General features: G+C 36.4%; 1 protein-coding gene and 1 long non-coding RNA gene across 2 annotated transcripts in view; one reads left to right on the plus strand and one right to left on the minus strand.

Annotated features, from left to right (window-relative positions):
* The first annotated feature begins 395 nt into the window (after positions 1–395).
* LOC144958238 (uncharacterized) lies at positions 396–4,957 on the plus strand. Its single transcript, XR_013642384.1, has 2 exons — positions 396–893; positions 3,395–4,957. It is a non-coding gene; the product is annotated as an uncharacterized LOC144958238 (long non-coding RNA).
* Positions 4,958–5,865: 908 nt separating this feature from the next.
* Positions 5,866–14,193, minus strand: part of LOC144958237 (solute carrier family 22 member 15-like) — a 19,557-nt gene continuing 11,229 nt past the window's right edge. Inside the window, exon 2 of the mRNA XM_078890073.1 lies at positions 5,866–12,237. Coding sequence (XP_078746199.1) covers positions 8,591–10,363 — 1,773 coding nt within the window. The 5' untranslated portion in view covers positions 10,364–12,237 and the 3' untranslated portion in view covers positions 5,866–8,590. The remainder of the gene's footprint in view (positions 12,238–14,193) is intronic.

The following is a 14,193-nucleotide window of genomic DNA, read 5'->3' on the forward strand; positions in this document are numbered from 1 at the left end:
CATCCATCCGATCCTTGGCTAAAGTCCTGACCCTCTGACAGGAGATGCATTAAATTCATCTCAATCGCCCCGACCTAATACTGCTTTTCAGGTGATGGAATATATATGTGACCCCTCGTCTCAAAACGGTATTATGTCGGGATGGACCAGGTGCTAAAAATCAAATTATAATTAAACTGGTCAAGAATTTGAAACGTTGATATTTAGCACAGTAAAATATGACATTCCTTCTCCTCTATAAAGCATTTAAACTTAACTTAAGCATGATTTTTGTGGCAACAAATTCCATTTTCAGCATCTTAGTCATCCCGACTTAATACCGTTTTGAGACGAAGGGTCACATCTTTGTAAAGCCCCGTGGCTTATAGAAGAGTAAAGTTGGTGCAATAAAATAAACAACATCACGTGACCATTTTAGAAGCACGTGGCAAAACACATGTTCCTGGCTTTGACAGCTCACCTTCCAATGTAAATTATAGAAAAAAATAACCATTAAAAAATGTCTGTTAGGTGTCAAAAGAAACACATATTCATAAATACTCGATCACGCGTCAAATAATATCTAAATATTGATTTTTTATTAAACAAATGGTAAAATTTATCAAAAATTACTGTCTGTCTATTTTTAGACCACGGTCAAGATTATTCACCAAAATCAATGCGCTTGTGTGAACAAAACAAGAACTATTTGAAATCTGGTTTTCGGAATAATTTAGCCATATACAAAGAATTCAACTAAATAACAATTTTATTTGTACGTGTTTGTTTTTAACTGAATGTGTATTATCTACAATTTGAACGACAAAAACGGGAGACCTGTTTTGTGCGCAACGTTGTCCGGCTGCTAAAGTTCCTAATCACCAGCAAAGAATGGCAGTCCAACTCATGCAAAGGTAAGATTCCAATTTCAGTGTTTGAGTTTGTAATTTGTATCGATTGGTTTTGAGAGCAGGAAACGATTTAGTTCAATGTTAATCCATAATAGCGTTCGGGTATTTAACTTTGGATGTCCCACCGGCATAATTTTAGAATGCGTTGTTTATTTGTTTTCATTTCACTTCGCAATTTGACTGTCACTGTCAGTGTCAGTCATTACAGTACAGCTTCACTCGCTGATTCTCACTTACAGAGTTTACATTTCCTTCACCTATGTCTGCTTCATGCTCATTCAGTGAGTGATTCGAATACTGTGTGAGAGAAAACACTTTTCGTAATTTATGACATCTTATGGGTAACGTTTACAGTCTAGAACGTGTGTCAGTCATAACTTGACCGAAAAAGAAAACAGAAAGGAACAAAAAAAAAAAAAAAAGCAGACACCCCCCTCCTCAGCAGGTCGAATCTCAACAAAAGTTGTATTTTTTTAATCCTCATCTTTCGTGGTGCGAAGCTTTCATCGCTTGTCATATTTTATTGACTCTCGCTCTTTCCTAACCTGATAATAGATTTCGAAACAATCTTTAGGTCTTCATTCTCTCATTATCTGTTCATGACTGGAACTGGAAAAGGAACAAGACAAAGGCAAAGGGTCTCTGCCATCGATTTTCAATATCTTGTGTTGTTTGAGTTTGAGGGATTTAAGTTGGTAGCCGTTTTTGCCACATAAGACTTTTTGTTATTGTTTTTGCTGAGAGTCGAGGGGAGAAGGAATGGCAGAGAGGGAGGAAGGGGTGGTGAAAAAATGAGAATGTCTGGGAAAAGAAAATGTCCCACTCAACCCCTTATCGCATCTTTGATATTTGGCAGGTGTCAAACTACATGTATGACGTTTTGGATCTTCCAAGCCTATTCGCCTTATTTGGTCGGTAGCTGTGTGAAAGAAAACATATTTTATTGTAAAATGCAGGGAGTGCGGTCTGATATTTTCGTCATCGCTATGATTATTCCCAGACAGGGTCTGCCAATAACGAAAATTGGTTATTCCCAGACAGATAGAGGGAAAAAAAACCCAATATTTTTGTATTAAAAAGAAAACAAACAATTTTAAGAAATTCATGCTCAGAAACGGAACAAGGCCAAACAAAAAAGGAGAAAAGAATAGACTCGCTCAAAAAAAAAAAAAAAGAAACAAAAGGGGGGGGGGGGGAAGGAAAGCGATTGAATTCGAATCTGTGCAGCTAAAATGAGCAACGAGTTTCCTTGGCTCAAGAGAAGTGAAAATGAAAAAACTGTGCTTAAGTTTTTGTATGAGTGTTGGGGGGGGGGGGGGGTCGTTGGGGGTTTTGTTACAGTTTTATACACATCCCTGTTAGTTCAATCAATTTGTGGGTAATGATCAAGAGGGGCCTGGTCCTACAACTCTTTACGGATTTACCTTGGATTGAAATGAAAACTAAACCTCTCTGATTACTTTAGATTACCTAATTTTATTTCATACGTTTTTTTATGAAGGAGAAGCTTTTTAGGATTTTGTAATTCATAGGAATCACCATGATATGTGAAATGATGTCTTATCTAAATTTTGCCTCAGGAATAATAAGCGAACAATTTTGAAAAGCTCTCTCTGTTGATCGAATTATCAAAAATTTTATTTGTGATCAGATATTTTATTTGACTTTAAAGTGAAATCTAGAGGCATTAAAATATATTCAATGTTTATTAGACTTTTCTTATGTGATCAGAAAGTTAAATACAGGAAATATTGATCAAATGAGTTCACCGGAAGGTAAATAAAAGCCCATTTTTTAAAAAGCTAATCGACATTGGTTATGTAATCTTGCCTTCATGATCATAAACCTCTGATAAAATTAGACCTGACCCAACGGTTTTAACAACCTTGTGGTATCTGAGTTCCAGGTCCATTATGTTTTCTAATGTTTTTATTGAATATAAGCAAACCATTAAGAAATAGGTCATGTCTATATATTCAACATTGAATGATATTTCTTCTTACATTGAAATAAGTGGTTCTTTTAGAGTAATAAGGCTCATGGAACTGGAGTTTTTCCTGTTTCTGTAACATGAAGCAACAGACCTTAAATAGTGCTTGATAACTTTCTTAAAAAATAAATGGTATTTCATTTTACTTTGAAATAATTGGTCCTTTAGAGTCATAAGGCTCATGGAACTGGAGTTTTTCCTGTAACATGAAGCGACAGACTGTAACAAGTGCTTGCTGAAATCTGAATAAGTTGCACATTTACATTTTACTTGTAGAGTTAGATCCAGTTATTCATTCAAACATTGGTATCTTAATTTCGAATTGTCATTTAATTAATACATATAAAGTTAAATAAATCCAATGATAATAATTGATAAAATAAGGTTATTATAACTTTTATTCATTGTTTGGTCCATATGAATTTTACTTTATGATTTTGTGTGAGATGATATTGCTTTTTATGGGACCATGGGAAAATGGTTTAGAATGCCATGCTTATCTTTTTTTTTTCAGATCTAAATAGCATTACAACAAGAATGAGTCTCTGCATTCCTTTAATTGTTCTGGAAGCATTGGCCTGCCTATACCATGGGAATTAATCAATTTATATTCAGGAAGAAGTATCATAATTATTATTATTATCATCATCATCATCATCATTGAGTCTTATCCTTCAAGATTATCAAAATGGCTTTCATGTTACTGTATCTTATAGAATTCCTCATATATCATTATGGACCCTTCTTTGTTTTGTTTTTTTAATTGGAATTAATGTTTTTCTTCTATATTCTATATTCTTCATAAAACCTCTCAGCTTTATTGACCTAATCTAGAGACTAGAGAGCAGTGATTAAGAGAACAGGACCATATTTTGCTTTCGAGCGTTTCTTAATTTTAAAAGCAGCTTACTGTAGTTTGTAAAGATTTTTTAAAACTTTTTTCTAATGACAGTGTCTAATACACGTTAAAACCAATGCATATCTATCCCTATGTAATTTTTAGCAGTGATCTCTCCATTTTAATGGTATTGGCTCCTGTTTATTTATAAAAATGCCCTGTGAGCTTGTTATACACTTGAAAGAAACATTTACATAGGGAAGTCAAGAAGAATATAGCAAAAGAAACCTGCTTCCTTGGTTATGAATAAGAAATTTAAAAAGAAATAGGCAATGACCTCTTTATCTTGTCTACCATTTAACTTTATAATTATTTTTTAAAGTTTATTATATCCTTTTCTATATTTATAATTTAATTTTTCAGCAAGATAAGAGTACTGATGAAACCATCTATGTAGCTGATTTGTAATGGTAGTAGAATTTGATAGATGGGACCATGTGATGTTGCAGAACATATTTTTAAAAATTGTATTGCATTGTTTCATTTATCAGCAACATCATATTAAATAATGCAGTGGCTTAATCACAAACTTTCTGCACTTCATATGCAAGACAGTGATGCTTTTGTGCTACATTTCTCGAAATATTCACAAAGTTTCTGTATTTTGTAAATAAGACCATGGCGCTTTTGTCTTAACTGGTTAGTCGCAAATTCTGCCGTTGTATTCCATTTCTCGAATAAAATTCTTTTCTATTTATTCTATTTATTTGCAAAATTTCTGCACTTTATAAACAAGACCATGATGCTTATGTCTGGACAGGTTAATCGCAAATTCTTCCTTTGTGTTCCATTTCTCGAATCAAATTATATTAAATTCTATTAAATAATCATTTTAATGGCAAACTTTCTGCACTTGATAATTATATGCAAGACCATAATACTAAAGTCTACACAGGTTAATCGCATGTTCTGCCTAAGAAGTGCATTTCTTGAATCAGAACCTTTTTTAACCAAAGCTTTTGCTGAGGCTCTTACATCACAGATTTTTAAAAATGGAACTACACAGTTTCAGTAATAATTATCAATTTTTTTCTTTTTTTTTTTTCTTTCTCTTTCACAGGATGAGAATACAAGCATACCTTTAATGGAGAAACATCATATCTATATTTTTTTTAATGATTTCAGTGTGAATAACATGAATATGAATGAAATGACAATAAATATGATATAAATTTATAATCTGTTTTTAATTTATTTGGATTTCACAAGTTGTGTTATGGCACTCAGATACAGCAGGACGGGTGAGACTGAGAACCAATCCTCACAATAGCACTAGAGGTCTTGTATATGCAAGATGTGATTTCCATTGATACAGTTTAAAGACTGTCCTGTTTTTATTCATTCTGGTGAACGCTGTAGGGTTGTTTTTTTTTTTTTTGTTTCTTGTTTTAAAAAGATTTTTTTCTTTCAATCTAAGTCTAAGACTTGATTGAATTCTGACTCAATGCAAATCAACTTTGTTCCAACTCCTCAACTTCAAATTACAATGAACTTGTGCGCCCTTCCTTCTCTGTTAACCTACAGGTTATTGGATATGTAACTTTAATACATATATGTACGTCTACCACAATGATAAACTAGCAATTTATCTAAATATCTTGCAATCGTCTTTTGTAATAACTTTTCATTCTGGGTTACACATAAAAGTTAGCACTGCCGGGTTACAAAAGTACTTTGATGTTAAAAAGATCAGCATCCTGTCATCTTACTTATATATTGGCAGGTGTAAGACTTATTCATTTTGCAAGTCATCATCGTCACAGTTTCGCATCAACACCGAACCCACTCCACAGCATCTGGGGAGCAGACTCTTGGGTCATGGTCAGTGCAGCTGAGCGCATCCTGGCATTCTCTAAGGATGTCTGCTCTAGGCACCCACATGTACACAAGCTACTCTCAGCCAGCCCCCACTTTTTCATGCTTCCAGTTGTTCTCACAAGTTTTGCCTGTGCTCTGTTCAGTGTTACCAATTCATTCCTGGGGAGCTCAGTTCCGTAGGACAGTTCTTCTCTCAGATCTCCAACAGCTTCATTTGCATGGTTGTTCCACTCTCTCAACGTGGAACGCCTGTATACAGCTGCATGGTCAGGGTTGATGCTTTCTTCCATCGTGAAGCTCTTTCTCGACTTCAGTCTACTTGTCATTGGGCTGTGCCTTGGATCCATTTTCTATTCATATTTCTGGGCTTTGGAATCAGTGGCTCTTTGAATGTAGGGAGGTGCAATGCCAGCCAGCCGATGGAGGACTGGAACTGCAGTCGGTTTCAAGTTACTCTAATGATCCGGCAGGTGTTATTTTGACATGGCAGGATCTTACTCAGACTGGTGAGACCTATTCGGCTGATGAATAGCAGAGGGCTACTATGGTTGTCCTGACTGTTTTCGGATCTGCTCCCCATGGCGTGTAAGTTTTTGCCTCTTTTCTTAGGAAGTTGTTTCTTGTGGCCACCTTTGCTTTTGTTTTCTTTGTGTTCTGAGAAAAGGACATTGTGCGGTCTACGGTAACACCGAAGTACATGGGAAATGTGTTTTTATCCAATATGTTCCCATTCCAGATGTTCAGTTTCCTGTTTTCTTTAGGCTTGGCGGTTCTTTAAATGGAAAGCACACACTTGAGTTTTTCCTGGGTTGGCAAGTGAGTTCTTTAAATGTGGCCTCAGAGAGTGGCTCCAGGACATCCGTTAGTCTCTCCTCAATGGTCTTGAAATCAGAGGCCTGGGACACAAGACACAGATCATATAGAAACCCCCTGATGTTCTCAAAATGAGGTTGGTCGTTGGTATAAACGTTGAAAAGGATATGTGCAAGTACCGATCCTTGAGGGAGTCCGTTCTTTTGTGATCTGCTTTTCTTCCCATCCATTTCCACAAAAAAGTGACGGTTTGACATAAGGAATTTTATTATTGCAACTATTTTTGTGTTACGAGTTACCCTTGCAACCTTTAGGAGCAGTTTCCTATGATTTACTGTGTCATAGGCAGCTGCCAGGTCCACGAACACAGTTCATATAATTTGTTTGTTCTCGTAGAGATGACTGATCCTACCTCAATGGCGATAGGTCTGTATACTGATTTTGGAATGGGGTTGCCGACAGTTTTTGACATATCTGGAAGACACAAATGCAAGGTCTGGGTTGTAGCCTGTTATCCAGCAAGCGCTTGGAAAGGATGCTTCATGCGTCATAGAAGAGTGTCAGATTATATTGGTCAGCCCATTCCTCAACAGTATCTCCATCTTTGTTGTTCTCATTGTATCCCCATTTGGTGCTGTGGCAGTTAAAGTCACCTATCACAATCATTGGTTTCTCACTAATGGTGGATGTAACTGGCCACTTGAATGGCGTTGGTGGAGGTTTGTTGACAGTAATATCACATTGAAGTGTCTGCTTTCAATTCTGAGAATTTCCACCTCACTTACTGTCATGTCCTGGTTGTATGTCACTATAGTTAACGCTACCGTGAATGTTGCTTTCATGTTGTTTGACTAAATGCATGCCAGGGATGTTTAGTGCCACGGTCTTGTGCGTCTCTTGTAGTTGTAGACAGTACAGAGTTGCGTCGCTGGATTACTACAACACACACAACACCAACATCTTGCAAGTATCTTTAACACTTTTTTAAATCATTAATAAACGGTGATACTGACAACAATAATAATTGTTATTGTTATTATTATTATATTGTTATTATTATTAGTAGTAATAGTAGTAGTAGTAGTAGTAGAGGTCTTGTAGTAGAAATAGTAATAGTATCCGTTGGACCAAGTACATAAATATGAATATTTATACAGCGCATTTCTACAGATAGCCGTGAGCAATGCGCTTCAAAATGTTTCATATTTATCCCCCCACTTCAACAAGCCGTGTGGAACCATATTTCTTTGTCATACAGCCTGTTAGGCGACCCTTGTGTACTTAAACTGTCACTACACTAACCGCCATTTCTGTAGCCAGATACTCATTCAATCGAGTGGGGTAATGTGTGTATAATTTTTCACGATTAGTCACCCATCCTATTACTGATCACACTTAGCATTGGCATTGCTCGACTTTTGTGACAAGACGAAAACCGTACCGCTAAGCCATACGGTCCATTAGTTCTAGTAGATAGTATAAAAGTCTATAGTTTTGTGGTATCAGTGGTTATAATACAGTAGTGGTAGTGCAGTTATAGTTATAGTGTAGAAGTAGTAGTTGTCTTCTGTCAAAAGGGTCATCTGAGCGAAGAGATAGGAGATAGATTCGAATTTACTCTCTTCATTACATTGACCGTATGCTTTGACTTTGATCATTTGATACGCTGTAAAAAAAAAAAGTATGGTCCGCCTTAACCAAAGACAAGCAACCATCTTCGTTTCCCTGGACATAGATATGGTTTTGTTTACGGGAGGAGGGGGAACCATGATTATGGTTTTCCTATAAAATAAAAGAAGGGTATTTTGGCGATAAAAAATATGATCGTGGCCTCCCTAGCTATCTCAGACTCGGAGTAAACAGCTTGAATTTATTCGCGCCAACTTCAGTTTTCTGCCTTAGCAACATGTAAACAAAAAGTTGGTTGGATGCGCATGACATTACTAAAGGTCAATTGCAGCATAGTTCGGGTCATTTATAAAAAAATCTGGGTCACGTTTAATGTCAAATATCCGGTCACGTGATGTTGTTTATTTTATTGCACCAACTTTACTGTTCTATAATGGTTTATTAAAATCACAAGACATATTGTAAGCTAAATCAGTAACACAAGGGAATAATCACAAACTTCACATTCAAAAATAATAATATGACCAAAACTGTAAAAATAAAAAAAGCATCCTATACATGATCAAAAATATCATTTTGCTCGTGTTCTTTTTCTTCGTTTTGATCAAAAGGAGGTTCAATGACAATTTCCTTATTAGCACCGGTTTGAAACAAGCCATCTTTCAGTTCCAAATTGTTAGTCTCGGGAAGTGAAAGAAATATCCCAATTTGTACGACGTAGCACACACATAAAAGAGAGAAGCACACTGCAAAGGATATGACGTCATGAGATGGAATTAAAAATGGCGCGAGAAGGGTTCCTAACCCCGCCATGCATCGACAAAATCCAATCCCGACGTTCCTCACTACAGTAGGCAAAAGCTCTACGATAAACAAACTCGTGATGATAAAAGTAGCTTGTGACGCGGCTTTACCCTCGAATGCAAATATTTTAATAAACGTTGACTGCATCGTGCTGCCTTTCTCTGTGGCAAAAAGAGCCACGACGATAGAGAAACAAGAAACCGCTCCCACGAGAGCCATGAAGAAACCGGCTTTCTTCCTCCCAGCGCCATTGCACAGCGGCCCGACAAGAAACAAGTTTGCGATCTCAACAACACTAGATATAATGGCGTTTACGTAAAAATTCCCTGGTAGGGATTTAACACCCCAACCAAAAGCATAGTATACCACGCCAAAAATCCCCATCAAAAGCGACAGTTTTAAGGCTGGGGTTCTAATTTCTTTTGTTCTAAACAGATCTAAATAAGTGTAAGATTTCCCCTCGTGCTGGTCGTCTTTTTGGTCTGCCTGTAGCTGCAAAAGTCTGTCAAAATTTGGAGGAAGTTTCCCGTTAATTTTTGCAATTTTCTTTATCGCATCTTCAGCTTGCTTCGGGCGTCCGTTCATCAAAAGCCATCTGGGACTCTCGACAACGACGAAAAACCCTAAAAAGGCCATGAGCGAAATTATAAAAGTGATGAGATGTAAATAAATCCAACTTTTAACAGCAGCTGTAGTGAGTGTAAATACAAGCAAGGACACGTTCCACGTGGGTAATGATCCGAAATAGCCCCGCCATTTTGAATTTAAGAATTCTACAGAAAAAACAGCAGAAAGGCTAATAACTCCGTTAGCCCCGAGTCCAAGAAAGAAAATACACACGGCATACACGATCCAATTTGGTGAAAATATCGCTAAGCCACTTGATACGCAGACTACGAGCGTCGAGGTGTAGAGTCCTATTTTGCGCCCAAACTTCTCGCCCATTTGGCCTCCTATCAGAGCTCCAATAAAATACCCAACGCCTTGAACAATGAGAATACATTTGACGATCCATGCACGATCACACACCAACTGATAACGTGACAATACAGTCTCCGACTCTGTATTAAATTCAATTTCATCACAAGAATCATAAATATTGCACTTGCCATTATATTCATTTTTAGTGGTATTGACGACGGAAGCACTTGTATTAAAGTATCCTCTATTTTCTTTAATTGATCCGTTTGGGTTTAAATAAGGAACGTAATTGTCAAAATCGTTTCCGCTTCCTGTTTTTGTAACATCCGGGAATGTCACCAAATCCTGCGGTGTTGCAAACGAACTCGTAACACCTTCGATACTTCTCTGCATGTTTGTTTTGTGTGTTGCGTCATCATTTACGTCTTGACCGATTTTTGAAATTTGTTTATATTTGACACACTTCCATCCAGGGTCGTAGCTGCCAAACATCATAAGGAACACGGCCCAAACTGTTACGAAGCGAGGAAGTTGTGTGAAAATCACGTGACAGACTTGAAACTTCCCACAATCTCCAGCCTCCCGTAACACCGCTTCCATGATGATTTGCTATGTAACAGAACAATTACAATGAATTCATAAAATGTTTTAATGTCACACTTCTGACCGCTCTAATGTTCCTCTATTTCTCTCTGCCAGCCAGAGGAGTGAACACTTTTTAATACATTGAATCTAACATACCATGGAATGAATCAAATTGTGGCCACTCGGCTCTTTGTTACGGTATTTGGACCGTCATTCAAGTGATCATCTCTCTCTCTCTCTCTCTCTCTCTCTCTCTCTCTCTCTCTCTCTCTCTCTCTCTCTCTCTCTCTCTCTCTCTCTCTCTCTCTCTCTCTCTCTCTCTCTCTCTCTCTCTCTCTCTCTCTCTCTCTCTCTCTCTCTCTCTAATTGACTATAAACCTTAATATATTATACATTGTTATGTATGTTGATTACGATTATTTTGTCGAGCAGGGATAGTTAGTATACTCAAAAGAATATCATTAGTTTCGTGTTTGATGGTTTCAGTTAACACTATCAGTTGTTTTGCCAAACACAATTACTGTCACAATAATTTTCATTTTAATGTAAATTCATCTAACCCGCTTGCTCCATGTGTTACTTTTATCTTAGATTCATAATTTTATCTTTTTTAGCCACAATTTTACTGCTTTTTTAAAAATTCTTTATGAATAACGATCGATTGGCAAGCAAATTTGAATGATTAGGGAGAGTTAATGAGCGTTCTATTATTTATTGTCAGGGACACGCTCCAATGCCCACGAGAAACAAAGCAACCCAGTACACAGGCATGCTGTGCATGTATATTTCATTAAAATCATCACTATATTTGTTATATGTCTAACAGTTTAAGAAATGACGAATGAGAAACTATTTTCGACGTTGATTTCATGAATATTTGAAAACCCGATTCTGGTATAAAATTTGTTATTTCCTACTACAGCACTTCGTGACTCTATCCAGACAGTCACTTTTTGACATATTATATAATGAAAATGATTTCAACTAACTGTTCTTCTAGTGTGCATAAGTCGTTCCTTTCAAAAGTGACATAATCTGCCATTTCCCGTCTTTTTCCGCCCATTTCCGCGGTTCGTTACACTTTTCCATTCTTTTCTGTCATATCCCGCTTTTTCCGTCCTTCCTGTAGTCATTTTCTCTACGTTTTCATCTCAGCAGGGTTGAAAAGCCGTTTTCTCCTTTACAACAACTACAAAAAGCATCGTTGTCAATATAACGTTTCTGCTATTCCATCTGAAGTCATAGTTAAATTAATTTAGAAATGTCTCCTTTTCGTAGTTACGAATAAAATAGCCAATTTCTACTCCCTCGTCGAGTTTAACGCTTCAACTCTTATTAGCCGATGAAGATTTCAATGTCATACAAATACTACACACCTAGTCTTTTGTAGAATGAAGGAAGTGACGTCATTGAGCCCTCTGTTGCTGTTGATTTTAAACCGCTAAAGAGATGATTGGTTCTCACAATATTCTATTTTAATAGAATATAAACTTTAAAGGTTTCGCATAGTTTTTGTGTTGGTTGTTGTTGTTTTAAGGGGTAGAACTGGTGAAAATCTCACTTAAACAGCGCACAATCAATTCAAACTCCAAGAGCAAGAGAAAGTGAGTGTCCGAGAAACACCTAGCGTACGGATCTTCCGATCTATAGAATATGCAGATATGGCAGCAGCCGTTGGAAAGAACCGCTATAGAATTTGAGGAGAATGGAGTTTCTTGTTGTGGCCTCTACTCCTAGGAGAGGTGACATGGCTAATAATAGAAATATATTGGTAAAGTCTGAATCTCCGATAATTGTTGCGCCTTCTAATTTGTTGACAGGCAGGGAACACAGTGTGCTGTTTCCAGTTAGCCAAAGGTACTGGGATGATATAATTTATCACTAGTTCTCTGAAATGTAAAAGACATGGAAATTATGAATAGTGCGTAAATAAAGCAAACCTATAGATAAATAATAAAAATTAATAATAAATATATATATATATATAATAACATGTTTCAGGCGCTTCTATACATTTAATTTATTGTTCCATCAGGCAAAATGGAAACAATTTCAATTCCATAATTTACCAGTTGACGATTCTTACAATATCCATGACTGCCGGTAGCCAGGCATTCTTTCTAACCGGACCCGAGTTGGATGGAGGAGAAAGATGTGTAAAGTGCTCAGTGACACGAAACAAAATTCTCTGTATGTTTCGTAAAGAAGATTTACGTATCGAGTTATTTTGTTTGTTTGTTTTGTTGTTTTTTGGTGGGGTTTGTTTGTTTGTTTGTTTGTTTTGTTTTTTTTTGTTGTTTTTTTTTTTTGGGGGGGGGGTTATTGTTTTTTTTTTTTTTTTTTTTTTTTTAGTTTCTTTCTTTTTTTTTATGTTTATTTGGGTGGGGTTTATTTTCATGTGTTTGCTTGTTTGAGAACAGAATTACTTTCTGCTGTTGTAGAATGGGCCAAAATTTTAACAGATCCTAAAAATACTTACCTTCATTAGCACATACAAGTTTTGCAATATTATCTAACATTTGTATTTGATATTGATCTTTTTATATCTGCTTTTGGATTTCTTTCATGTTCTATCTAATCGGCTCTTTTTACACAGTTTTGGTTTCCGGTTTCACTATGGTCTTTTTTGTATTCGCTGACGTTTTACTTCCGGTGATCATTTTGATTTGGAAGGCCAATAAATTTAGCTGATTAGATTTGAAGCTTCAAGTTTGTAAACTCCAATTAGCAAAAATGAATATAGGAGCTTTAAAAACAATTAATTTAAAAATAAATAAACAAACAAATAAAATAAGAGAATATTGAACACGAACATCTTTGGGCTCAAGACCGCTCTTCATACAATAACAAGATCTATTTAAAGAAAAGCCGTTAAAAACTCCCTGTAATACATCACATTAGCTCTAATATCATGTTGAGTATTTTGTTGTTTTGTTTTGTTGTTTGTTCTTTGTTTTAATATAATCTTTACTTCGAAAATTAAACGAAATTATCTGTGATATTTAATTGGAACTCTGACGAGTCCAATTCCGAATGGGGAAGAAGTACGTGATTGTCAGGCTTTCACGTGCATCAGAACAGACAAACGGAACAAATGTAACGGGATGGGTTACATACACTACACGTATAATCAAATACTATGGATTAAACGATATTTAAGATCGAACAGCAAAAAGCTTGTTCCATAAAATGCGACCAGTTGTGTCAAACAACAACCTAAAGTTGAAGACCAGAATGAAAGTAGTAGAAACATAATATGTTATAAGTACCCGTTTATACAGTTGTGAAATTGGATGCTTGACAAAGAAAGTACGAGGAGGTTAGAGGTGTTTGAAATATGGGTGTATAGAAGAATGTTGAGGGTGTCATGGACAGACAGGTATACGAACGAGGAAGTATTGGAGAAGGTGAGAAAAAGAAGAATATTGATCGATACCATCAGAAAAAGGCAGTTGGGGTTTCTGGGACATGTGTGGAGAAGAGACGGGATCGAAAAGTTGGTAATATCTGAGATGATCGAAGGAAAAAGAGCTAGAGGAAGACAAAGAATGACTTATTTAAATAACCTAAGAATGGCCAAATGTGATTTTAAAAGCAACACAGATTTCATGCGCACCGCAGAGGATCGTGATTCGTGGAGACAGCTCAAGAGCACAAGCCATGATGGATGATGATGATGAAAATCGAATGAGTGGGCACTTGTTACCCATTCGGAGTTGGATTCGTCAGAGTTCCAATTAAACATCATAGTTAATTTATTTTAATTTTCTAACCCTACCTCATACACCAATTGAAGTTCGTTTAATTTTCGAACCCTATCTCATACACACATTCCGAATTGGGTT

Source organism: Berghia stephanieae, chromosome 12, assembly GCF_034508935.2.
Source record: "Berghia stephanieae isolate SIO BIC M18660-M18661 chromosome 12, UCSD_Bste_1.3, whole genome shotgun sequence".
Lineage (NCBI taxonomy): Eukaryota > Metazoa > Mollusca > Gastropoda > Nudibranchia > Aeolidiidae > Berghia > Berghia stephanieae.